This window comes from Salmo salar, chromosome ssa15, assembly GCF_905237065.1.
Source record: "Salmo salar chromosome ssa15, Ssal_v3.1, whole genome shotgun sequence".
NCBI classification, from domain to species: Eukaryota; Metazoa; Chordata; class Actinopteri; order Salmoniformes; family Salmonidae; genus Salmo; species Salmo salar.
The window spans coordinates 62,567,852-62,593,975 of record NC_059456.1 but is presented as its reverse complement, the minus strand read 5'-3'; the positions used below and the strand labels follow the sequence as shown (position 1 = coordinate 62,593,975).

At 42.8% G+C, this 26,124-nt stretch overlaps 1 protein-coding gene across 2 annotated transcripts in view; it reads left to right on the top strand.

Moving 5' to 3' along the window:
- LOC106571849 (poly(rC)-binding protein 4) overlaps positions 1-22,020 on the top strand; it is a 75,758-nt gene extending 53,738 nt beyond the window's left edge. Inside the window, exons 3-14 of one of the 2 annotated variants that reach the window (XM_014145340.2) lie at positions 186-209; positions 1,760-1,792; positions 3,372-3,488; positions 6,777-6,908; positions 7,625-7,753; positions 9,153-9,227; positions 10,316-10,387; positions 12,332-12,373; positions 12,835-12,916; positions 13,993-14,042; positions 20,453-20,622; positions 20,867-22,020. In XM_014145340.2, the coding sequence (XP_014000815.1) occupies positions 186-209; positions 1,760-1,792; positions 3,372-3,488; positions 6,777-6,908; positions 7,625-7,753; positions 9,153-9,227; positions 10,316-10,387; positions 12,332-12,373; positions 12,835-12,916; positions 13,993-14,042; positions 20,453-20,622; positions 20,867-21,224 (1,284 nt within the window). In that variant the 3' untranslated portion in view covers positions 21,225-22,020. Of the gene's footprint in view, positions 1-185; positions 210-1,759; positions 1,793-3,371; positions 3,489-6,776; positions 6,909-7,624; positions 7,754-9,152; positions 9,228-10,315; positions 10,388-12,316; positions 12,374-12,834; positions 12,917-13,992; positions 14,043-20,452; positions 20,623-20,866 lie in introns of both variants that reach the window. The other variant, XM_014145339.2, reaches the window with a different exon arrangement.
- Positions 22,021-26,124: the final 4,104 nt, after the last annotated feature.

The following is a 26,124-nucleotide window of genomic DNA, read 5'->3' as shown; positions in this document are numbered from 1 at the left end:
TGCTCTGCTTAGTCTGTAGAATTTAAATAATACAAATGAGAGATTTGTTTAAGATATTTCTGTTGATTTAGCACATAAAGAGGTCATTATGGTATGTTTAAAGGAGTCTATGTTTCAATATTTCAATAAATCTTGTATTTCTTTAATTTATGAATTTTGTATTTTTTTTCTCCTGGGCTTTTTAGGAGGTTGGCAGTATCATAGGCAAGGTGAGAAGGCTTATCTTTTTCTTCTATCATTTATGTTATTTATAACTATTTTCTGAAGAGATACAGTATTCAGAAGGGCTTTTTGATCCTTGAGATATGCTGTTATCACAAGGGATGCCTATTTTCAGATCAATGAAGACTATTTCTAGAGTTGTATTAATTTTGTACTATAAATTGTACTATAACAAAAGATATGGGAATTATCCTGTATTAAAAAGTATTCATAAGCCAATCAATGTGGATTGATTTTCCCAATCAGTCTATCTTTCCATTCTATTGTAGAAGCAAAACAAACCTAAGGCCTCCTGACACACTTTGCTAACTGTATTTCCCCGTTGCAAATGTAATTGCTTTATACCAACCCACTTAAAACCTTCTCCATTCCCTAATGCAGTACGGTAATCCATCAAACAGAAACATTAGTGCATTGACTGCAAACCTCCGGTTGAAACTGAGCTCCAAAAGGCATATTACTGTCAGACCCTTGTGATCAGTTTAGTGTCTTCTAGGAGGGTGTGTAGAGTGCTCTCTACCCCTTCTCTGGCTCCCACTAGCCCTGCAGCCTTGTAATAGAACACAGGCTAAGAGAGAAAGAGGGAGAGAATGCAGGAGGAGAGGGATAAAGAAATATGAGGAACGAGAGAGTGAAGGAACGAGAGGGGAAACCGACACAGAGGGGATGAGAGATTGCGAAAAAGAGGGGATGAGAAAGAGAGAGGCAGAGAGAAAAGAGAAAAAAGGGGATAAATAGATATGGAGAAGAAGTGGGAGGGTGAGAAATGCTGTGTGTGGCGGTAACCAGGCTCTCCATCCAAAGCACGTGTGTTAATAACTCCATTCTCCCTCCTCATCTCTATCTCTCGGCTAGGCTTCAGCCCAACATCCTCTACAGTATCCCAAATGACACACTAGCATTCTATTTAGTATGAAATAACAGTGTGGCTGAGTACCCAAAATAGTATGGGTGCATTTGTATTAGAAAACATCCGGTTGTCAATGTCATGGCTGTAGTTGGTAGAATCGTTTAGAAGCAGGAAGAGCGAATGATGGGCTGAGGCCAATATAAAAGTGACAGATGGAGTGGCAATCGAAAGCTGGCAGAGGAGGTATGACAGAGGTGTGACTTAATTTTACTCCTGAGCCTGGGTGGAGTGACTGACTGGCTGGCTGGCTAGCTGGCCGCTGGTCACACAGAAAGGATCTCACAAGGACAGGACAGACATTAGTCGATAATAGAAGAGTAGATATAGATGTGAACAAAAAGGGGCAGATTTAAGTTTTTACTGTATTTACTATATTTTATACATTTAGGATGTGATGAGAATACTGTTTGTGCTAAATATGACTCTACTTTTCTATTCCATGACAGCTTAGATTACTTTTCAATGGAGGGGAAATACAGTCAACGTGAAGTAAGGTATCAGTTTAATAGGGATTGGAAGTGCAGGCAGATTTCCATCTGCAAGTTGAGGACACACTGAGAGGCCAGTACCTTTTAAACAAACCACACACCTCACTTCAAAGTTGTCTTTCATCTTCCTCTTCCCCAGAAAGGAGAGACGGTGAAAAGGATACGGGAGGAGGTATGTTACCAGCTTCCTATCTATTAACACTGTCCATCATATGTGTACGAGTACTCGACATTACCATAATGCATCCACAGTAATGTCATTGATTGATTAAATAAATGTATATCATCTAGCTCCAAAGCTATCAATATCACATCTGGTATCTGCGTCAATATGCATTATTTATCTGAAATCTTTATTTTCCAGTTATTGTGTAGTACAGAAGTATACCATCACAAAAAAGGTTATAGTTCAAGGAATAACATAATCAAACGGTGAGACAGTGTCTAATATTGTTTGCAATGCGTGATGTATAGTTCCATTAATATTAACCCCAAACCCTCTGGATGTTTGAGAAGGTTGACTGGGATAGCATACAGAACAGCATTATAGTCTGACCTGCCCATTGGCCACTCTGCTCTTTTTTCATACTCTCTCCTTCCATATCTTCTTCTCCATTTTTGGGGTGGCAAGTAGCCTAACGGTTATAGCGTTGGGCCAGTAACCGAAAGGTTGCTGGATCAAATCCCAGAGCTGCCAAGGAAAAAATCTGTTGTTCTGCCCCTGAACAAGGCAGTTAACCCACTGTTCCCCAGTAGGCTGTCATTGTAAATAAGAATTTTTTCTTAACTGACTTGCCTAGTTAAATAAAAAAAAATCTACCTCAGTGTCAAGCTCTCTTTCTCCCTGTCTCTTTTTTTATTCTAGATCTCTCTTTCCCTCTCTCCCATTTTCAGTCCAGTTTTTTTTATCTCTGCCTACCCCTCTCCCTTTATGTCTCTCTCTTATTTCTCCCTCATAAGCCTCAAGGGTGCAGATGATCCGATGGCGCTTGATTCATTCTGCACAAAAAGTAATTAGATTGCTATTGTGTTGGTTCAAATGACTCTGACTCCTGATGCAAAGCTATTATATTTTATTTTATGAAGCAGAATGATAAACATAGGCAGTTAGACTGAAGGAGCATGTAGCCCTATACAGCCACTGGATTTGTCTGCCAGTGAACCAGTCATCCATGCTAGTTATCCCTCCACCCAGTCCATCAGTAAGTCAAACAGGCCTTTAATTAGTTCCCCCTATGTGAGGCTCTTTGGCTTCCTCCCCAGGCCCTCTCTGTCTCCACATTGTCAGAATGACTCAGTGGGATGACTGTAATAAACATCATAGAGGTTAAAGCACCATCATACCTAAACTACACACGTGTCCACTCTCCATTCCACAGGGCTCTGGAGATAAATTAAATGGCATTGGATGGAGGGATCAGAGTACCAGCCTGGGGTTAAATTACAGCGAGGTCAATTCCCTGTATGATGATCCAGCTATTTATTGTTAGTTATCTGTAGGACAGGGTGTATTTAGTGGTCTGGAGTTTGCTAAATCTGACCTTTTATTTTTGTCCTTCATCCCTGTGCCTCTTTTCCCCTTACACATATCTCTTCCATTTACTTTACTTCCTTACTCATGCTAATCCCATTCTGTCCTCCTTACCCTATTCACTCCATCCACCCAACATGTGCTCTGCTCTCATCCTTTTCCCTCTTCTAATAGAATGTCAATAAAGCTGGACCCTGGTTCTTGGTCTGTCTCCCTACAGAGCAGTGCACGAGTGAACATTTCAGAGGGATCATGTCCAGAGAGGATCATCACCATCACCGGCTCTACAGACTGTGTCTTCAGGGCATTCATCATGATCACATACAAACTGGAAGAGGTAAAACAACACAATCACTATTTTGACTATTTTCTACATTGCAGAATAACAATGAAGACATCAAAACTATGAAACAGTACATATGGAATAATGTAGTAACCAAAAAAGTGTTAAACAAATCAAAATATATTTGAGATTTGAGATTCTTCAAAGTAGCCACCCTTTGCCTTGATGACAGCTTTGCACACTCTTGGCATTCTCTTAACCAGTTTCATGAGGTAGTCACCTGGAATGCATTTCAATTAACAGGTGTGCCTTGTTAAAAGTTAATTTGTAGAATGTATTTCAAGGTAGAGGTGGTATATAGAAGATAGCCCTATTTGGTAAAAGACCAAGTCCATATAATGGCAAGAACAGCTCAAATAAGCAAAGAGAAACAACAGTCCATCATTACTTTAAAATATGAAGGTCAGTCAATCTGGAAAATTTCAAGAACTTTGAAAGTTTCTTCAAGTACAGTCACAAAAACCATCACGCTTAATGAGAAAACTGGCTCTCATGAGGACTGCCACAGGACAGGAAGACCCAGAGTTACCTCTGCTGCGGAGTATATGTTCATTAGAGTTAACTGCTCCTCAGATTGCAGCCCAAATAAATGCTTCACTGAGTTCAAGCAAAAAGACACATCGCAAAAACAACTGTTCAGAGCAGACTGCGTGAATCAAGTCTTCATGGTCGAATTGCTGCAAAGAAACCATTTTTAACGGACACCAATAAGAAGAAGAGACTTTCTTGGGCCAAGAAACATGAGCAATGGACATTAGACCGGTGGAAATCTGTCCTTTGGTCTGATGGGTCCAAATTTGAGATTTTTGGTTCCAACCGCCGTGTCTTTGTGAGACGCAGAGTAGGTGAATGGATGATCTCCGTACGTGTGGTTCCCACCGTGAAGCATGGAGAAGGAGGTATGATGTTGTGGGAGTGCTTTGCTGGTGACACTGTCAGTGATTTATTTAGAATTCAAGGCACACTTAACCAGTATGGCTACCACAGCCTTCTGCAGTGATACACCATCCCATCTGGTTTGTGCTTAGTGGGACTATCATTTGTTTTTCAACAGGACAATGACTCAACACACCTCCAGGCTGTGTAAGGGCTATTTGACCAAGAAGGAAAGTGATGGAGTGCTGCATCAGATGACCTGGCCTCCACAATCACCCGACCTCAGCCCAATTGAGATGGTTTGGGATGAGTTGGACCGCAGAGTGAAGGAAAAGCATCCAACAAGTGCTCAGCATATGTGGGAACTCCTTCAAGACTGTTGGAAAATGATTCCAGGTGAAGCTGGTTGAGAGAATGCCAAGAGTGTGCAAAGCTGTCATCAAGGCAAAGAGTGGCTACTTTGAAGAATCTAAAATCTAAAATATATTTTGATTTATTTAACACTTCTTTGGTTACTGCATGATTCCATGTGTGTTATTTCATAGTTTTCATGTCTTCACTATTATTCTACAATGTAGAAAATAGTCAAAATAAAGAAAACCCTTGAATGAGTAGGTGTGTCCAAACTTTTGACTGGTACTGTATAATTTCCTGGTTTCCAATTCGGTAATATGTTTTTATTTATACTGTACAGTTCATCATGCAAATTGAAGATATCGTGGAAAATCATTAGTCACATTTAATAGCAAGGTTTCCTCCCAGGTTGGCTTCTACTGCTGATTAATTTGACGTTGGATACCAGTTAGACTTTTGCTGCTCTTGGTGCAAGAGCCTTTTAGTTTCTCATTATAATACTGCAGTGTGAAATGTAACTTGCACTGGGCCTTTTATGCAGCAATAGTGACTTATTCAATAGAGCTTCACATTGGCAACAGCTCAGACAACAGGAGAGGAACAGACAAGTGTCTCCATGACTTTTATTGACAGTATATTGTATTGAGGGAGAACATGCATCAGTGCTCCAGGTCCATTGATGAAAGAACAGATGATAATATGTTAACATGCAGATGAGGTTTGTGTTTAAAACCTTATTGTTAATATTTATCCATCAGCAAACTAATTATCATGGTAGATTCAGGAACATTTCGGTTGGTCTACCTGCAGTTACTCCCCGCATAGTCGGGCCAACGGTGCCTTAACAAACGCTGGCTGGGAGCGCGCGGAACTGCATTCATTAAAGATTTTAAGCTCTCACCTCTTTCCAACCCTACTGTCAGCCGAAACTCCCGAGTTGTCATGGCAACCTGTTGGCTGACCTACAGCGGCATGTCTCTCACCATGCCTGAGTGTTATGTGTCTGACATCTTTAATTTAAGGATAAAAAGAAAAAAATAACATCTCAACTCTTTTTGGCCAATGGGTAAAGAAGTTATATTGTTCTCTACTATCTACTCTCATCGTTAACTTGATCATGATGATTTAATCATTAAGGCGGTCAATTAAATATATTTTATCCAGTCATTATATGAGCACAGGTAAAGAGATAGGCCTACTTGAGTCTGGGTAGAACGGTTTTCTAATCACAAAGGACTACAGTTCAGCTCCTAAGAAAGGAAATAGAGCATTTATTTGCAGCAGGTTAGTCATTCTCCATTGATGTCTTATTGTCCTAACCACAGCATACACGGGGGATTAAGTGCAGCGCCTCTTTGTGTGACAGCAGCTTCTTGTAACCCCCGGACTTATTTCCACCAATTTGCTTTTGAAATGTCGCTCACTGAGTTTGGTGAGTGCGGAAGGATCGGGCCGTTCACAGTTGTTATAATATGATGCATATTTTTAGATCAAATCTGGGAGATGATGCCCAGAGCTCTAATGAGACAATGACACACCAGCATTGCGGCCTTATCCATCCACCTCACTTAATATAGACACTGAGAGAAAACCAAGTGTCATAGCCGCATTAGATAGATACATGGGTTTTAAATTGAAAAAGTAGGCCCACAAGAACTGTTGGAGAAATAAATGTTTTTTTTCTCAAATCCCCTCGAGGGCACCTCTGTAAAGTCTCTGAAATTAATATTATTGCACACCGACTTGCTAATGCATTCTGTTTGAAATACATGTGGTGTGTTTTCCATTCTGCCAGGGGGGAAGGAGAGGGAGGGAGGGAGGGAGAGGGAGAGGGAGAGAGAGAGAGATTACCCACACTGAACTGAAGGAAAATAAGAAATGGTGATGACTAAGGCCAAGGCTTTACCTTTACAGGGCCACTTAAGGGCCCCATTCAATCAAAGTCGTAAGTGTTTTTTTTTTAGATTATCAGTGATTTATCATTCATCTTTCTCTCTCCCTCTTCCCCCGTCCCTCCCTATCTTTTCTCCCTCTTTCTCTCCCTCTCCCCAGGACCTCACCACACTGGTGGCCAACGGCACCATCAGCAACAAGCCCCCAGTGACCCTACGACTGGTCATCCCAGCCAGCCAGTGTGGCTCCCTCATCGGCAAGGGAGGGGCAAAGATCAAGGAGATCAGAGAGGTGATAGACTAATACAGAACAGCTGCAGAAGTAGGATCTTCATTTGAGCCAGTTTGCTGCAGCAGGAAAATAATCCTGCAACAACAGGAAATGTGAATTATTATGTGGATTATAATTAATGGACATTTTTCTAGGGGTTTATACCTTTTTTCGTAAGGGAAAATCAATTCTGAAATGTCAGTGGAAATTAGAAACTTCAGAAGCCTTTTTAAACCTCAAATACACTAAAAGTAAAACATTTCCTGCATTGCAACAGGGCGATCAAGGCAAGAAACAAGACCCTTAACAGTTAGAAAAAGGCAGCCATTTCACTTGACTGTAGATTGGGGAGTTAGCTAGTTCCTTCCTTGATCAGCCCTCGAGGCGACTATATGCCAGTCTGTTTCATGTCTGGTTTGTGTTTATTTCAAGGGCACCAAGCTTCTATCGCAACCTTACACGATATCCTGTGGTCAGGATGCATTATGTCCTCTGATTGTTCTCATAGAGTTGCTCTGTTATTTGATTTTACTGCAAGCTGATTTCTTTGCAGATCACTACAATTTGTATGCAGGTCTTTCCATCCATCCATCCATGAACACCCAATGTTTAGTGCTAAGCTTTCATATTTATTAGGTCAACAAACCACAGAGGTGGACCCATGTCAGTGTGATTATTAGAATGCCATGTCTTTCTGAATCGGTGTAATCCTTTCTTTAAACTGCTATCATTGGCAGAGCACCGGAGCACAGATACAGGTGGCAGGAGATTTGCTGCCCAACTCTACTGAGCGAGGGGTGACGATATTGGGGAGTCAAGACTCGGTAATCCAGTGTGTCAAGCTAATCTGCACAGTAATCCTGGAGGTAGGGTGACATTTCTCTCCTTCTCCCTTTCCTATCCCCCTCACACACATCCATAACCAAGAGTGGAATTCAATCAAATCCACACTCCACTGCCACTGGAGTAACAATAACAATGTTTCTGTATTTTCGTAGCACAAGAGCAATGTTATATTTCTCCTGCCTTTGTGTTATCCATAGTGTTGATTTGATTGAATTACTGCCTTACCAAGAATACAATTAGGAGGGGATAATAGAATTGTATTTGCTGTTATACTAACCTGAGCCTTAGGGAAATGTGGTATCCTTCCTAAAGAGCTAGCTATAGTTAACTTCTCTTAGGCTTAGTAGACATTAGTCAGGTTCCTCTGGTTTTGACCTTGTTTGACCCTGAGACAGCTTATTATGGAGCAGAGGAAAGAACCCTGGCTCAAAAAACAAACTGACCTGCAGCAAAGTGTGTTTTCCTTCAAACAACTGCTCTCTTAAGAAACAGGAGTGGTGGAAAGGGAAAAAACAACCCGAAGGATTATTTCCCTCCAATCCGTACATGCCGTCCTTTTTGTTTTTGCATTGCAGTTGGACCGGACTGCCTAATTGCTAGTTTGATCCAGTTTTCCAGGGCTTTCTTCAAAGGCTTGCAACTTTCATTTGGATTCTCTTCCAGTGGGGCCTTCAGGATTTAAATTATGCAAGTTATACAAAGAATCGGCTTTGACTGCTCCCACAGAAAAGATGCTCCACATTTCCGGACAACCCTGCATCCTTATGATAAATTATACAACTTCCGGTGTGTTGTTTTAACCATTAACCAGTAATTGGCGAGTTCATGAGTTTTCTCTGAAGGGGAGTAGGTTTTTGTCAGAGAGAGAGAGAGAGAGAGAGAGAGAGAGAGAGAGTGTGTGTGTGTGTGTGTGTGTGTGTGTGTGTGTGTGTGTGTGTGTGTGTGTGTGTGTGTGTGTGTGTGTGTGTGTGTGTGTGTGTGTGTGTGTGTGTGTGTGTGTGTGTGTGTGTGTGTGTAGTGCATGCACCCGTTTGAAATATCCAAAGGAATGTTGAACAACTTGAGCCAAAGGCTGAGATTACAAACTCAAAAACAATCCAATCAGCACTAAAGAGCTGCCGTTTCAATGGTTGTACTGTTAAATGAATGACTAAATGGAACCAGAAGAAAAACAAAGGAACAAATATCCCTAACCCTAAATACACCATTAATTGTCCTCGTGTTTTATGTGCTTAATAGTTCAATGCCATTTGTTCCATTTCTTTCCCTCCTACACAACATAAGTGACACAATAGCCAGACTTAAAATTAAACATTCTTCATACATGTTTTGACTTGCATCTGTCATATTTATTTTGGTGATAAAGGTGTTTCGATATCTCACCACATCAGACCCCTTGACCTATGTTTGACTCCCCAGTCTCCCCCGAAGGGTGCTACCATTCCCTACCGGCCCAGCCCCTCCCCAGGAGCCCTCCTCATCTCTGGCAACCAAGTGAGAAAGCCACAAACCCATCCACACCCTGTATAGACGTGTCATGTGAAATATAGTCCAGTGTACTTATTGAGGGACTTTAGAGCACTATTCTATGTAAGATCCTTAGTTATGGTTCATGATGCACCTCAATGCCACTCCATGACTCAACCCATGAAGATATGAGGTAGTGTTGCTACTTGGAGGTTGTACTATATGTACAGTATGTGTGGGGGGGATGAGATTGTGGGTGGGGGTGATGTTAGGATGCATGGAGTGAAACATTTTAGCCACTCAGTCTAGAGACCTTTAGCGTTCGGCTCAACTGTGGTGGATCCTGGCTTCTATGCCTGCCTGCGCTGGTGATCCAAACCCTGTTACAGCATATGAGCTGTCTGAGCATTACTCTCAAATGTTTGATATGGTATTGTGTTGAGATAGAGCTCATGATAACATATCAAATTAAAGTGCAGGGTGAATCTATGGTCAGAGGAAGATGAAGCACTTTAATGAATCCAGAGCAGTGATAAGGAGTGTTTGTGTAATTTGTCAGAGGATAAACAGGAATGGGAAAACACTCGGCTGGATGGTGACTCATACCATAAGCCAGTCAGGTGTGCGTGAGAGAGTTTGACATGGAGCTCCAAGGACCACTCGGGACCTATTTGATCTAAGGAAGGAAGAAAACATTAATATATGTTATTTTAAATTTCAGTGGAACCAAAGGGGTTTTCAGTGATACATTTCAGTTGGAAAATGAATGTAGTCAGTGGGAATTTCCCATATATGATGTTGAAAGTGCTCTGGGAGGACACTTTAAAAGGCTAGTTCTTGTTGATTAATTACATGATTCTAGCTTTTATGTTTTACTATTAGTATGTCTACTTAGCTTATCCTAGATAAACTGTGTTTACAGTATGTAATTAATGAGCTACCTAACATTATCTGGTGAAATAAAGGTAAATAATAGTAATAATGTGTGTGTGTGTGTGTGTGTGTGTGTGTGTGTGTGTGTGTGTGTGTGTGTGTGTGTGTGTGTGTGTGTGTGTGTGTGTGTGTGTGTGTGTGTGTGTGTGTGTGTGTGTGTGTGTGTGTGTGTGTGTGTTTAGGTGTTTGAGGCATCAGACTTTTCCCCCCACCCTCTGTACTCTCTCTCCCAGGGTGGTCTTGACCTGCATCAGGTGAGTGTCAGATGATCTGATGTCACCGACACCTTTAATGGTGAATAGTTTTCAAATATTTTCATACCTCAAAAGTGGTCTTAAAGGGCAATTTCATTATCTACAGCACAATAACAGTGTATATATGTGAAAACGGTGCATTTCTATGTTTTGTAGATAAAAATATAAAGTTAAAAAGTTCTATCCGAAAACATCATCAACAGTTAAAACATTTTAAAAACAGTGATTTTCACTATAAGATTCACAGGTACATGGGGAGAAAGAAAATACAGTCCCTCTGGCTAGAAACTCATTGCAGGTTTTGAAAATCACAGTTTTTCTTACTTTTAATCCTGTTCTGTGATGTCACAGAAGCCTTGTTTAGGACCTTTCTTTATAACTACAGATGACACATACAGTGCCTTCAGAAAGTATTCATACTCCTTGACTTATTCCACAGCCTGAATTCAAAATGGATTAAATAGATTTTTTTCTCTTACCCATCTACACAAAAAGTTAATTCCTTGCCCCATTTTTTGCAGAATTACTTTAGTGACTTGTTGCAAACATTGTATGTACAGGCTTCCTTCTTTCATGCTGTCAATTAGGTTAGTATTGTGAAGTAACTACAATGTTGTTGATCCATCCTCAGTTTTCTCCTATCACCGCCATTAAACTATAATTGTTTTAAAGTCACCATTGGCCTCAAGGTGAAATCCCAAGGTTTCCTTCCTCTCTGGCAACTGAGTTAGGAAGGACACCTATATCTTTGTAGTGACTGGGTGTAATTAATAACTTCACCATGCTCAAAGGGATATTCAATGTCAGCTTCTTTTTTTACCCATCTACCTATAGGTGCCCTTCTTTGCGAGGCATTGGAAAACCTCCCTGGTCTTTGTGGTTGAATCTGTTTGAAATTCATTACTTGACTGAGGGACCTTACAGATAATTGTAGGTGTGGGGTACAGAGATGAGGTAGTCATTCAAAAATCATGTTAAACACTATTATTGCACACAGAGTGAGTCCATGCAACTTATTATGTGTCTTCTAAAGCTCGTTTTTACTCATCAACTTATTTAGGCTTGCTATAAGAAAGGGGTTGAATACTTATTGACTTTTCAGCTTTTCATTTTCCCTTAAGTCGATCATGGTTATTGATCCTGCTGTATCTCTTCTAGTGATACAAATATGATAGTATTACCAAAGATTTGACATTGTTTCCTGTGCTTAGAGTTGATTGTGTCATTTTGGTGCATAATAGGGAATTGCATCTAACGTCTCCATGGAGTGGTAATACTAGCCAGACTGCTGTCGTCGGTCAGAATTGAGTTTAGCTAGGTGCTGTCTGGCCTGACAATGGGGATACATGGACACCACCCTGACTTATGATAGATGAGGAGGAGCGAGAGAGAGGATGGGTGGGAGGAGAGAGAGGAGGGGAAGAGAGGGAAGAGAGAGACAGGAAGGGGGTAGAGAGGGGAGAGAGGAAAGGGAGAGAGCGAAAGAGAGAGAGAGAGAGAGAGAGAGAGAGAGAGAGAGGGGATTACAGGAGGCACGTTACAGAATATGAAGGTTGGTTAAATGGCACTCTGCTGTGAAGATTGCAGACCCCTGATGATGTCCAATCTGGACTGAAGTGCAATCACATTAAAGATGCTGGAAACGCTTTCTATGTGCAACATGTGTTGTGTAATACATTATGGATGCATTTTATGGGTTTATATAGCCTGTTATAGAGCCACAAGTTATACATTCATATAGCAAGTGTATAATACTCACTAACCACTTTGCAATACACAACAAATGCACTTTGCTTCCACATACTTAGCCATTGTTGATGTAGTATACTGTATAAATATTACATATGTCTGTGATGCACTTATATACACTGTCTGGTAAGTGGTTATTGGCATAACAATGTGTTTTTTACTGTCATTTGCCTAATGCAGAGTGATTTCTTCCAGGCCTACACTGTACAAAACCAATATGGCATTCCACATACAGAGGTAAGTGGGGTTATATATACAGCAGTTATATATAGTAACCTAACTATCCCACTGTAATTTTTTTATGTAGCCCTTTCATGCAGTCAAATGACCTAGTGGCCTTATGGGTGGAATATTATTCATATTTTTCATAATGAATAAACTTTTTTTTTAACAACCCGAAAATCCGGTGTTTCTATGTCAAACAGCTTTGTTATATTTCAGTTTTCTGTAATATACAGTATATAAAGTGTAATACTGGGATGCGAATTCAAAATTGAATACATTTCAACTCTATAACTGACATGGTCTATGTGTTTTATTTTTTGTAACCCCATAACTATGTGTTTGAGGTGTATACTTTTGTTTCAAAGTAGATTTGTTTAAGACTACCAAGAAACACTCTGTGTGACCCTGATTTAGCCCACTGCAGTAAAAGTTTAACATATATTTTGGATATGCTCTTTCTTCCTGTATCTCAGTTGGCCAAGCTACATCAGCTATCCATGCAGCAGAACATGCAGCAGAGTCCCATGTGCCAGCAGACTACAACCGTTCTTCCTGGTATGAGTTTACTTTATTTAGCCCAAATGGCAGTCAAATACATTTAACTGTGAGTAAGAATAGTCATAAAAGCTGTAGGAGATGTAGGGATCAGAAAGCATGCAGCGAAACTGAACCAGATGTCCTCTCTTGATGGCTGATGTTAGTCCAAAGCGAACATGTTACACTAACTACACTACAGCTAGATTTTGGCTTGGCACTTACTGTAGTGGTACTGTAACACTTAATGCAGCGGCAGGTAGCCTAGTGGTTAGAGCCAGTAACCGAAAGGTTGCTGGATCAAATCCCCGAGCTGATACGGTAAAAATCTGTTGTTCTGCTCCTGAACAAGGCAGTGTTCCCTGGTAGGCTGTCATTGTAAATAAGAATTTATTCTTAACTGACTTGCCTAGTTAAATAAAGGTACAATTAAATACAAAAAGTAGTCTTATATTCTATTAGTCATATTTTAATATCATCTGCCAAATATCAGTAACATCAACAGTTTGTCAGGGAAGGATGAGCTGCAGAGATAGAACATATCCTGTTACAACAATGCTAAGTGAAGGGATCCATGTCATAACCCCAACTGATTATGTGCTTGTGGCAGTGAAGATGAGAGGAAGCTCCCTACAGCTCTTCATATTTGGCAGTGAAAAGGGAAAGTATTATAAGAAATGATGTGTTCCGCCACAGTATCAGAGAGCCTGGAGAAAGGTGGCTTGTTAAACATAAATCTATTAAAATGGAAATTAGCTGCTTAGCTAAATCTAGCCGTTATACCATCAAAAATATTTATCACGTAGCATGTCAAGTATGCTGGTTTCAGTGGAGGCTGCTTTGGGGAGGACGGCTCATAATAATGGCTGGAACGGTGTGAATGGCATGGCATCAAAAACAAGGAAACCCTGTGTTTGATGTTGTTGATATCTTTCCACTTATTCCTCTTCAGCCATTACCACGTGCCCATCCTCCCCAATTAAGGTGCCACCAACCTCATGTGGCTGGTTTGCTTGACCTGCAAGCCACATTTAATGTATGAATATATGAATTAATGTATGAAAGGGATTGTTAAATTACATATTTTCTCTCACTAGGAATGGACTCAAACTCCCAGACATCGCAGGAGCTCCTTATTCCAAATGATGTGAGCAGTTAATTGAACATAACATTACATTCTACATTTAAATAATTTTTTCAGATATCCTCTGGGTTAAGTCTATTCAGAAGGTGAATTGAACATCCAATTAAATTCTAGGAAATTTGAAAAATACTAATTGAAAATAATTGCCGTTTTTCAATCATTGAATGTGAATTTAAATGAATCTCCTAAATTGACTGAATTTAAATGGAATTTACCCCTAACCCAAAATGCTGTTATTCAGAACAATCTACTCTAGGCTTCATTCCAAACAACACATCAAACAACAGCATAAGCAGAAATATCACATTGCACGTAAACAACTCATAGAAGCAGGTGACACCAGCTAGACAGATGCTCAAGGGTTGAAAGCGGGCGAGAGACTGTAGTCTTGGGTAACTTCAAAGGAGAGAAGGGGATACATCTTGGCAACATACTAATTATCCAAGTCATTATAACCCCAGACTAACCCAAGGTCGTGGGGATTTTGAGCCAATATGGATCCCCTGGTGTTATTGTCTGGGTTCCAGTTGCAGTGTCTCGGAGGGACTCCCATGAGTACCCAGTAAATCCTCTCATGTTCCCTGACCTACTTAGACACTCTCTCTCTGCTGTCAAAACAGCCAATAAAAAACTGCCAGCAATTCTCTCCCTCTCACTCAGACGCCGCATGTGATGCCTCTCCAATCAGAGCAAAAGACAGAGATGCTGGAATAAATTCGGAAAGGAAGACTACTCGGATCTAGCACTGGCTGTCCAACTATTTGAATGGATCAGAGACTTCATGTACTCTACAGTCTTGAAATGAATCACACCATGACAGAATGCAATAAGCTCTCCTATTCAAGATGACATGCCAACCAGACATAACTGTTGTACAACGTTTTCCCCCCCAGCAAACCCTTAAATACCAAACCGTCAGTGGAATGGCTGGTGCTGTAGAGTGGGGTGCATGACTGGGACAGCTGAGTCTAAGCTCCAGCCATTGTTCCAGAGAGGACATAGCCATGGCTGAGCTCTGTCTCTGTCTCTCTCTCTCTCTCTCTCTCTCTCTCTCTCTCTCTCTCTCTCTCTCTCTCTCTCTCTCTCTCTCTCTCTCTCTCTCTCTCATATAGCAGAATCAGAGCAAAAACTGTAGGCTTGAAGATCCATTCTTAGAGGTGCAGTGGGAGATTTAGGCTGGGTCCATCTCAATAGTCTGAAACAGCTTCCATCAGCTTATCTTGATCTGCGCTGATCGGAATACATAGCAGAGGTAAAAGCAATCTGTGGACATACGAGGCATTTGCTTTCCCCTGTCCTGCCCTTTCATAGGACTGCAGCTGAAGAAAAGGAGATGAGGTAAATAGGCCACATATACTATTGAGATGCACCCTTAGGGTACAGAGAGAGAGAGGCATTGAGGAAGAGCTTAGACATGGTCAGCAATATACTGTACTTCTGCCTAGGGAAGATTAAGCCTGGATAAAAATGGTGACTCTCCCACCACATCCTTCTTCCTGTGTCATTTTCCAAATTACTACTTCAGCAGGAATTCTAAGATAATTTAGGCCAGTTACACAGTAGCAGCTGAGGTGATACAGTTGAGGTGAGGCATGCAGTGTTACTGTACTGTGTATGCCCTGCTTAGCACTGGTAATCACCAGCGTACACAATGTTTTATTTGCTGCATGGTATTTCCCTTTCTCTACACTAGGTATGTGTAGGAAGCCCCTAGAGCTCCTACACATACCTCTGAAATTGGCCCTTCAGACATTCAAAATGAGCCTTCTACTCCACATTGTTTTTGGATTACAATGGTTTTAACAGAACTTTGGCTTTAACAATCAATGTAATATAAGCATCAGGAATGGATTGTTCTGAGGTACTGATTCTCCCTCCCAGCAGGGGAGAGTACTGGTCAAATCCCTGATCCCAGGTCTGTGCTAGTGGTGCTTGTTGTCTCCCAGGGCTGCTCTTTAGCCTGGCTGGGCTGTGCCAGTGCCTAGCTAGCTGCTCCCAGAATAATCTGCTCGGCCAAGAATAGCCAGAGACCAACCAGGATGCTGTGTGACCAATCAGATGCTGCGAAACAGGACTGTGACTTCTCAGGAAAGGAATGTGAAATACAGAGAGAAGGACAGAAGCAGGAGAACTAAGTGTGTGTGTGTGTGTGTGTGTGTGTGTGTGTGTGTGTGTGTGTGTGTGTGTGTGTGTGTGTGTGTGTGTGTGTGTGTGTGTGTGTGTGTGTGTGTGTGTGTGTGTGTGTGTGTGTGTGTGTGTGTGTGTGTGTGTGTGTGTGTGTGTGTGTGTGTGTGTGTGTGTGTGTGTGTGTGTGTGTGTGTGTGTCTCTCTCGCAGGGGCCACTATCAGTCATCCATCATTAAACTGCCAACACACACATACTGGTGATACTCCATCACTGTCAAGGCCTCTCACCGTATATCTGACAGCATAACCCTGCCTCTGTGGCCTGACACCCTGCACTCACGCTTAGACCCTTGGAATAGACTCTGATCCTTAGGCCTAGCATGATCCTCCGGCCTTGGCCATTGTTCTCTAGAAACAGAAACTGGATAACATCTTCTAAGACCCAATATAAACTCATGTCAGCATCTTATGAACTAATGTCAGCAAAAAGACATTACACAAACTGTCTGGATTATAGATCATGTTTTGAATTATTTTCCTATTGCGTTTTCCATTAGCCAAGAGATGCTTCTCTTCTGGGTCGTGTTTGGGAAGTGATTTGTTTGGAAAGTTGCCACGGCGATGGAAATCAATAACATTTACATTTACATTTAAGTCATTTAGCAGACGCTCTTATCCAGAGCGACTTACAAAATGGTGCATTCACCTTATGATATCCAGTGGAACAACCACTTTACAATAGTGCATCTAAATCTTTTAAGGGGGGGGGGTTAGAAGGATTACTTTATCCTATCCTAGGTATTCCTTAAAGAGGTGGGGTTTCAGGTGTCTCCGGAAGGTGGTGATTGACTCCGCTGTCCTGGCGTCGTGAGGGAGCTTGTTCCACCATTGGGGTGCCAGAGCAGCAAACAGTTTTGACTGGGCTGAGCGGGAACTGTGCTTCCTCAGAGGTAGGGGGGCCAGCAGGCCAGTGGTGGATGAACGCAGTGCCCTTGTTTGGGTGTAGGGCCTGATCAGAGCCTGAAGGTATGGAGGTGCCGTGCCCTTCACAGCTCCGTAGGCAATCACCATGGTCTTGTAGCGGATGCGAGCTTCAACTGGAAGCCAGTGGAGAGAGCGGAGGAGCGGGGTGACGTGAGAGAACTTGGGAAGGTTGAACACCAGACGGGCTGCGGCATTCTGGATGAGTTGTAGGGGTTTAATGGCACAGGCAGGGAGCCCAGCCAACAGCGAGTTGCAGTAATCCAGACGGGAGATGACAAGTGCCTGGATTAGGACCTGCGCCGCTTCCTGTGTGAGGCAGGGTCGTACTCTGCGAATGTTGTAGAGCATGAACCTACAGGATCGGGTCACCGCCTTGATGTTAGTGGAGAACGACAGGGTGTTGTCCAGGATCACGCCAAGGTTCTTAGCACTCTGGGAGGAGGACACAAGGGAGTTGTCAACCGTGATGGCGAGATCATGGAACGGGCAGTCCTTCCCCGGGAGGAAGAGCAGCTCCGTCTTGCCGAGGTTCAGCTTGAGCTGGTGATCCGTCATCCACACTGATATGTCTGACAGACATGCAGAGATGCGATTCGCCGCCTGGTTATCAGAAGGGGGAAAGGAGAAGATTAATTGTGTGTCGTCTGCATAGCAATGATAGGAGAGACCATGTGAGGATATGACAGAGCCAAGTGACTTGGTGTATAGCGAGAATAGGAGAGGGCCTAGAACAGAGCCCTGGGGGACACCAGTGGTGAGAGCGCATGGTGCGGAGACAGATTCTCGCCACGCCACCTGGTAGGAGCGACCTGTCAGGTAGGACGCAATCCAAGCGTGGGCCGCGCCGGAGATGCCCAACTCGGAGAGGGTGGAGAGGAGGATCTGATGGTTCACAGTATCAAAGGCAGCAGATAGGTCTAGAAGGATGAGAGCAGAGGAGAGAGAGTTAGCTTTAGCAGTGCGGAGAGCCTCCGTGACACAGAGAAGAGCAGTCTCAGTTGAATGCCCAGTCTTGAAACCTGACTGATTAGGATCAAGAAGGTCATTCTGAGAGAGATAGCAGGAGAGCTGGCCAAGGACGGCACGTTCAAGAGTTTTGGAGAGAAAAGAAAGAAGGGATACTGGTCTGTAGTTGTTGACATCGGAGGGATCGAGTGTAGGTTTTTTCAGAAGGGGTGCAACTCTCGCTCTCTTGAAGACGGAAGGGACGTAGCCAGCGGTCAAGGATGAGTTGATGAGCGAGGTGAGGAAGGGGAGAAGGTCTCCGGAAATGGTCTGGAGAAGAGAGGAGGGGATAGGGTCAAGTGGGCAGGTTGTTGGGCGGCCGGCCATCACAAGACGCGAGATTTCCTCTGGAGACAGAGGGGAGAAAGAGGTCAAAGCACAGGGTAGGGCAGTGTGAGCAGGACCAGCGGTGTCGTTTGACTTAGCAAATGAGGATCGGACATCGTCAACCTTCTTTTCAAAATGGTTGACGAAGTCATCCGCAGAGAGGGAGGAGGGGGGGGGAGGGGGAGGAGGATTCAGGAGGGAGGAGAAGGTAGCAAAGAGCTTCCTAGGGTTAGAGGCAGATGCTTGGAATTTAGAGTGGTAGAAAGTGGCTTTAGCAGCAGAGACAGAAGAGGAGAATGTAGAGAGGAGTGAGTGAAATGATGCCAGGTCCGCAGGGAGGCGAGTTTTCCTCCATTTCCGCTCGGCTGCCCGGAGCCTTGTTCTGTGAGCTCGTAGTGAGTCGTCGAGCCACGGAGCAGGAGGGGAGGACCGAGCCGGCCTGGAGGATAGGGGACAGAGAAAATCAAAGGATGCAGAAAGGGAGGAGAGGAGGTTTGAGGAGGCAGAATCAGGAGATAGGTTGGAGAAGGTTTGAGCAGAGGGAAGAGATGATAGGATGGAAGAGGAGAGAGTAGCGGGAGAGAGAGAGCGAAGGTTGGGACGGCGCAATACCATCCGAGTAGGGGCAGAGTGAGAAGTGTTGGATGAGAGCAAGAGGGAAAAGGATACAAGGTAGTGGTCGGAGATTTGGAGGGGAGTTGCAATGAGATTAGTGGAAGAACAGCATCTAGTAAAGATGAGGTCAAGCGTATTGCCTGCCTTGTGAGTAGGGGGGAAGGTGAGAGGGTGAGGTCAAAAGAGGAGAGGAGTGGAAAGAAGGAGGCAGAGAGGAATGAGTCAAAGGTAGACGTGGGGAGATTAAAGTCACCCAGAACTGTGAGAGGTGAGCCATCCTCAGGAAAGGAACTTATCAAGGCGTCAAGCTCATTGATGAACTCTCCAAGGGAACCTGGAGGGCGATAAATGATAAGGATGTTAAGCTTGAAAGGGCTGGTAACTGTGACAGCATGGAATTCAAATGAGGAGATAGACAGATGGGTCAGGGGAGAAAGAGAGAATGTCCACTTGGGAGAGATGAGGATTCCAGTGCCACCACCCCGCTGGCTCGATGCTCTAGGGGTATGCGAGAACACGTGGGCAGACGAAGAGAGAGCAGTAGGAGTAGCAGTGTTATCTGTGGTAATCCATGTTTCCGTCAGCGCCAGGAAGTCTAGGGACTGGAGGGTAGCATAGGCTGAGATGAACTCAGCCTTGTTGGCTGCAGACCGGCAGTTCCAGAGGCTGCCGGAGACCTGGAACTCCACGTGGGTCGTGCGCGCTGGGACCACCAGGTTAGAGTGGCAGCGGCCACGCGGTGTGAAGTGTTTGTATGGCCTGTGCAGAGAGGAGAGAACAGGGATAGACAGACACATAGTTGACAAGCTACAGAAGTGTTGTTTCTTGTATTATTGTCTCCTGTGTCTTTATAACCTTTAGACTACTCAGATTAATAAGAGGCAAATATGCCAACTCTCTCTACCCTGTCTCTTTTACCAGGGCACGGTGCACTGCAATTAAGGAAGAGGTTGGAAAAACTGTGTATTTCACATGCGTGATATAGATGACAGGGCCATAACATACAAACAATGTGATTACAATGTTTAGAGAGGAGTGCATTTCATACACAGACCGTAGAAGACCAACAATAGCATGTACGCACATTCTCAACACAAGCTTTTACAATTATTGCTAGCATTTTTAATCATTATTAATAGTTAGCATCATCATCATCAACACCACTTTCATATAGCCTACAGTAGCTTTGTTTTATATATTGCAATATTGAGACTCTTGAAACAACTGTCAAAACAATGTCAATGTAATAATTAACTCTCAGGCAATCTGAACGCAATCAAGTGATTAAAATCTCTGCGTAAATAGATATGCACTGGATATAGTTGTCCATCCATCTATTGTTCTATGTCTTGCAGCTGATAGGCTCGATCATCGGCCGACAGGGCACTAAGATCAATGAGATCAGGCAGGTGTCGGGGGCTCAGATAAAGATCGGCAGCCAGCTGGACGGAACCAATGACCGACACGTCACCATCACTGGCACACCAGTCAGTATCAACCTGGCCCAGTACCTCATCACCTCCTGGTAAGGCCATTGGCCAATGCGATCCAGGCTAACCAATCAGTAGGAGAGGGGATTTGACAGGTAGAGGGAATTCTGTTTCCATAACAGTCCAGATTAAAGGTTAAATAACTTGGGGATAGGCAGTAATGAGGTCATGTGCTCTTGTTCTGGTAATAACCCCTTAGATAATTCATACACCTGTATTGTATTGCATTGTACTGTATTCGATTATATTGTATTGTAAGCCACTCTTCTCTCTCCATAGTTTAGAGACAGCTAAATCCACGGCCCAGGCAGCCTCCATGGCCACCCCCAACATGGCTGACCTCAATATGGTCTTCACACATCCCGCTTCCCCGGCCTCCTCCCCCCACACCGCCTCCACCCTGGCAGCCATGGGTACCCTCTCCCCCACCCCCGTCATGGGCCACCCCTACGGCGCCCTGCCCTTCTCCAGTCTGTTAGGGGTCAAGTCTGTCCCCTTCCTGACTCTCTCCAGCCCCGCCCCCCAGGTCGCTGTTACCGCAGCCCCTTCCCATGCCTCCCTGGCAGCCTACACTACCAAAATCTCCTCGGCCAACTGCATCAAGAAACCCGACAGGCAGAAGTTTGCACCCTACTGATGCTACATGCTACACCTCGCTAGCCTTCTTCTGAAGGCTGAAATGAAGGACAACTGTCTATTATGGCTACATCTCAAATGACACCCTATTTCCTACATAGTGCACTATATGGTGAATAGGGTGCCATGTGAGACTTGCCCTATGTTCTTCCAATCACGACCTGATGTAGCCATATCTGCTGCCAGAGATTATCTTGGCTGTACTTTAGAATTCACCACAAGGAAGAGACCAACAGAGATTTGGACGAAAGCTATCATAAGGTATACTATACATTACATATATAGATGATTTGTGAGTTCCCCATGAATTTATGGACTGCTTTCACCCCCACCTCATTGAACTGTTATTTATCACTCGTATAGAGCACAGTCCTAACTTGGGAAATGCACTAACTTGGAATTTCATGTAAATCATGCACTGATGTAATGGAAAGTGTGCATCTCTCGAGTTAGGAATAGGCCCAAAAGTATTTATCCTTCAGTAAGTTTGTAAATTATAATCTGATACAGATGGCTGCTCAACTGTATGATGCTTTTATACAATGTCTGTGATTGCTTCTTGAAGTTTTTAAGAAAATCTGTAAATGTTTGGGAAGAAAAATATAGTTTTTTTATGCCTTGTGCTATAGCTAGTACTGTACTGTTCAGTGTTATGTTTGTTTTTGTTGGGTTTTGTTTGAAATGTGCAACTAGTTTTATCTTGTTTCTTTCTATTGCTTTGTTTATTAAGGTGGCTGCAGGAATGCATCTCCCTTTAAATTGTACCGTTGTCCATTAAAGGTGGAGTCCTGCAACTTCTTTGTTGCCTGTGGCCACGAGAGGAAACGCTCAAACAGTCAATGCGCAAACGAAAACACACTCAAAAACAAAAGCCAATCAGTGTGCTTCAAACATACTGCAAAATACATGAAACACCCAAGTAGTGGTCCTGCTTTTCTTTTTTCTTTTAGAGATAATCAATATTTTTGAAACCACAGTGAAGAAGGCGCTTGTCAAGTCACTTTACACACCATATAAAAATGACATAACACCAATTCTCCTCCAGCCAGGTTATTTTCATTTTCCCCCTAACTGTCACGAGCCAGTGGGTGGCACATTATTCCAAATGCCAGGTTTTTGGAGGGATGCTCTTCGCATCATTGTGCTCTTGTCCTCGAACAGTAACTGCAGTGAGACAGACAGGCACCTCAACCCCACTGGAGCAGAGGGCTCCGCCTGCATTCACAAATACCCGGCACACACAGACAGGGTTACTACGTAAACACACACTGCACACACACTTGGACGGTGAACTCACACGCATACATGCACGCACACATATTTACGTTTTAGTCATTTAGCAGAAGCTCTTATCCATAGCAATTTACAGTTTGTGCCTATAGTAAGCCAGCTTGGTGAGACAACCACATATCACAGTCATAGTAAGTGAAATGTTTCCTCAATGAAGTAGCTATCAGCAAATTCAGTGCTAGTAAAAAAAGACAAGGGCTAGTGTCAGCTCAAGAAAAGTGGTGCTCATTCCACCATTTGAGTGCTAGGACAGAGAAGAACTTTGACTGGGCTGACCGGGTGGGAGGGCCAAGAGACCAAAGGTGGCAGAATGGAGTACTCGGGTTGGGGTGCAGGGTTAGAAAGTAGGGAGGGGCAGTTCCCCTTGCTGCTCTGTATCCACACACACACACTTAAATACTGTGTACACACACGTACGCACGCACGCAAACACACATCCAGATCAACTGATGCACAGAGACGAGGGTACAGGTGGAGAGAGCAAGGAAGATAAGGGCACATGCAGTGACAGCTAGAAGACAAAATACTGTAAAAGGAAATTCAGCAACAGCATCAACATTCACCACAGCAAAATCATCCTCTGGAGAGAAAACCAGCCTTATTTCATTCCACTCTTAGAATACTTCTCAGTGGGATTGACAGGAGGCCTTGACAGCGATGTGTCATTACTGTTGGCATAGATATTCACTTACACGTGGTCTCAGAGGCATGCAACAATATTACCCTTTCACCAGGCTGTGACGTCCCTTTATGTAAATTCAGCTGAGGGCCGTGAAAGTATTCAAATTATCCAGTTTCTTTCCGCTGCTGATATGGAAGAGCTATTGTTAGTGTTGGCTGATTTGCCTACTGTAGAATTGGATCTCCCTCCCTCCCTCACTTTCTCTGTCTCTCTCTCTCCTCCTCTCTACAGCCTAATTCTGCTCCCTGAGCATTGAGCCAAAGGTCATAAAATATCTATGCCCTCAATGGTCTGTCTCTACCTCCCGCATCCCTCTCGCTCTCCATCTTTCTACTACCCCCTCTCTCTCTTTCTTGCTCCTTCTCGCTCACACCCTATTTATCTTCCTCTCTCATCTTCTTACAAAGATCTCTCACTGCACACAATAATAAAACATTTTTATTCATGTATACACTGAAAGCAAAACATCATTATCTTGCATGATCTACAAATCAGAAAGTACTATCTTTGATTATGTTTACGTCCCAACACTACATCATTAACAAATATTGTGCTCTGTACAAATGCCCATACTGTATATATGAATGAGAATGCACAGGAGCACTTGTGCCACCTGCAGGAACAAGTATACATCGCACCGTTGAATGCACGGCTGCCTAGGTCTGCTACCTAGTCTAATGCATTTTGACAGCTAACTGATGGAGTGAATTGAACAGCCGTTGACCTTTGTCTCACAATCTATCCATCTCACTCGCTCTCTCTCCCCCTTAATACGTACAACACCCTGTACAGGCCTCCTGCTTTCTATGTACATTACATGGAAAGACTATGGAATGAGAATCAAATGAGAATAAATGAGCTGTGATGTCAGACCACAGTAGCTATCCTACCTTTATTATTCAGGTTGTTTTCCCTAATCCATTCCCAGAGTTGTTATTATTTGCTGCCTGAAGCACAGGAGGAGGGAATTGTGTAGGCAAAAGCATCATCTAGGGTCTGCCATGGACCCAGGGATCCGAAGTGAACCCTTTCATAACACACATACACATGCACACACACTTTCACGTACGCACACTTGCTTACACTGTAAAAAGAAAAGGTTCCTGGAGTATCCTTTAGGGGTTCTTCAAATTGAAACTGTTGGGGGAACCCCTATAAGTTCTTCGAAGATATACCCAAGTCCAATGGGTATATCCTCTGACGTGTTGATGTTAATGTGTTGATGTTCTCCGTATCCATAGCCAGAATGAATTTGCAGTGCATGGTGATCGAACAGATTTCCTGTTATATTCACCAGAGGTGTAGGAAAGGTGAAGTCTGAATCCAAAAATATGATGATTAACAAAACATGCACACAACAGTATTCATACATTAGTTTTTGTGGTAAATGTGAATGAAAAAACTGTTTTGTTAATGGTTTTCATTCACATACCTTGTCCATAATGTAGAGGCCTATGGGATATATTAATTGAACAGTTAAGGGAGGAGGATGTTAAATGTGATCTGCATAACATACCGATACCAATTTGTATACCTTTGTATGCCTCCTTGTCTGTATACCTGCAGACATAGACACAAAAGTGAGCAGTTCAGTCATCTGCACCCAATACAGCTAGCCTTCAACATGTTCATTTTAAATGTTTTATTTAACCTTCATTTAACCAGGCAAGTCAGTTAGGAACAAATTCTTATTTACAATGACAGCCTAACCCGGCCAAACCTGGACAATGTTGGGCCAATTGTGCGCTGCCCTATGGAACTCCCAATCACGGCCGGATGTGATACAGCCTTTAACTCTTTGTTGATTTAATATTCATTAAATTGTCAATTTTCTGTTTTAGAAAGATTTGCACAAATATGAAAAGATAGACGCTATCATCATCAAACAATATAAATTTAGATCATACAATACAAGGGACAAAGCTTACCTTAAATTGAGGAGATCTGCACATTTTTCAGTTAATTGTGTGCACCTGCTGTCCTTTCAAATTCAAATCCAAATGTTTCAGTTGGGCAGTTAGGTTCCTGCAAGAACACCCACCATCCTTCGATGAACCCCACCTCCTATGGGGTTATTGGAAGAACCTTTTGGGGGAAATGTTCAGTGCCGAGAACCCTAAGGTTCTTCTAAGAGCTTTGAGGACCTTAGAAGAACCCTTGTTGAACCCCTAATTTTTAGAGTGTATGGCGGCACAATGCACACACACACAGTGTGGGTGACTATAACTGTGGTGTAGGCAACACAATGCAGTTACTGGAATCATCATGACCACAGCATCAAAGACCTGACAGATTCTCTACTTTTTCTTCAAACACAAAGCATAGCAAATGGATGGAGTTGAGTAGTTAATGGCATTTCCACTGATGTCTGGCTTTAAACAAACAAAGCATATTGTGTGAAGGAAAGTTCTCATGTTGTTTTAAATAGGCTACTAGTCAACTTGAACTTGAGACAGAGTGCATTTTCTAGATCATCATTGGATATAACACATTCATATACCACACCGTTACAAAAGGCCTTAAATGAAAGATAACAATTTGCTATTTCTGTTCGTTAATAGTCAATAAAAAAGGTGTTCACAAAAATGGATATGGATAGCATCTTTTTTTAGTTGCTGATTGAAGCATGGCACATGATGGAAGTTTGTACCCAAAGACCCATCAAAGCCCCATGTACACATACATTAGTCTATAAAACAGTTTTTCCCTATCTGTAACTTGGGGACCCCCTAGGTTTGCACATCTTTGTTTTTCAAATCAAATCAAAATGTATTTGTTATATACGCCAAATACAACAGGTGTAGACTTTACCATGAAATAATTATGAGCCCTTCCCAATGATGCAGAGTTAAAAATAAGGAAAAAAACTAATAAATAACACATCGGATTAAAATACACAAGAACTTAGATATATACGAGGAATAAATAC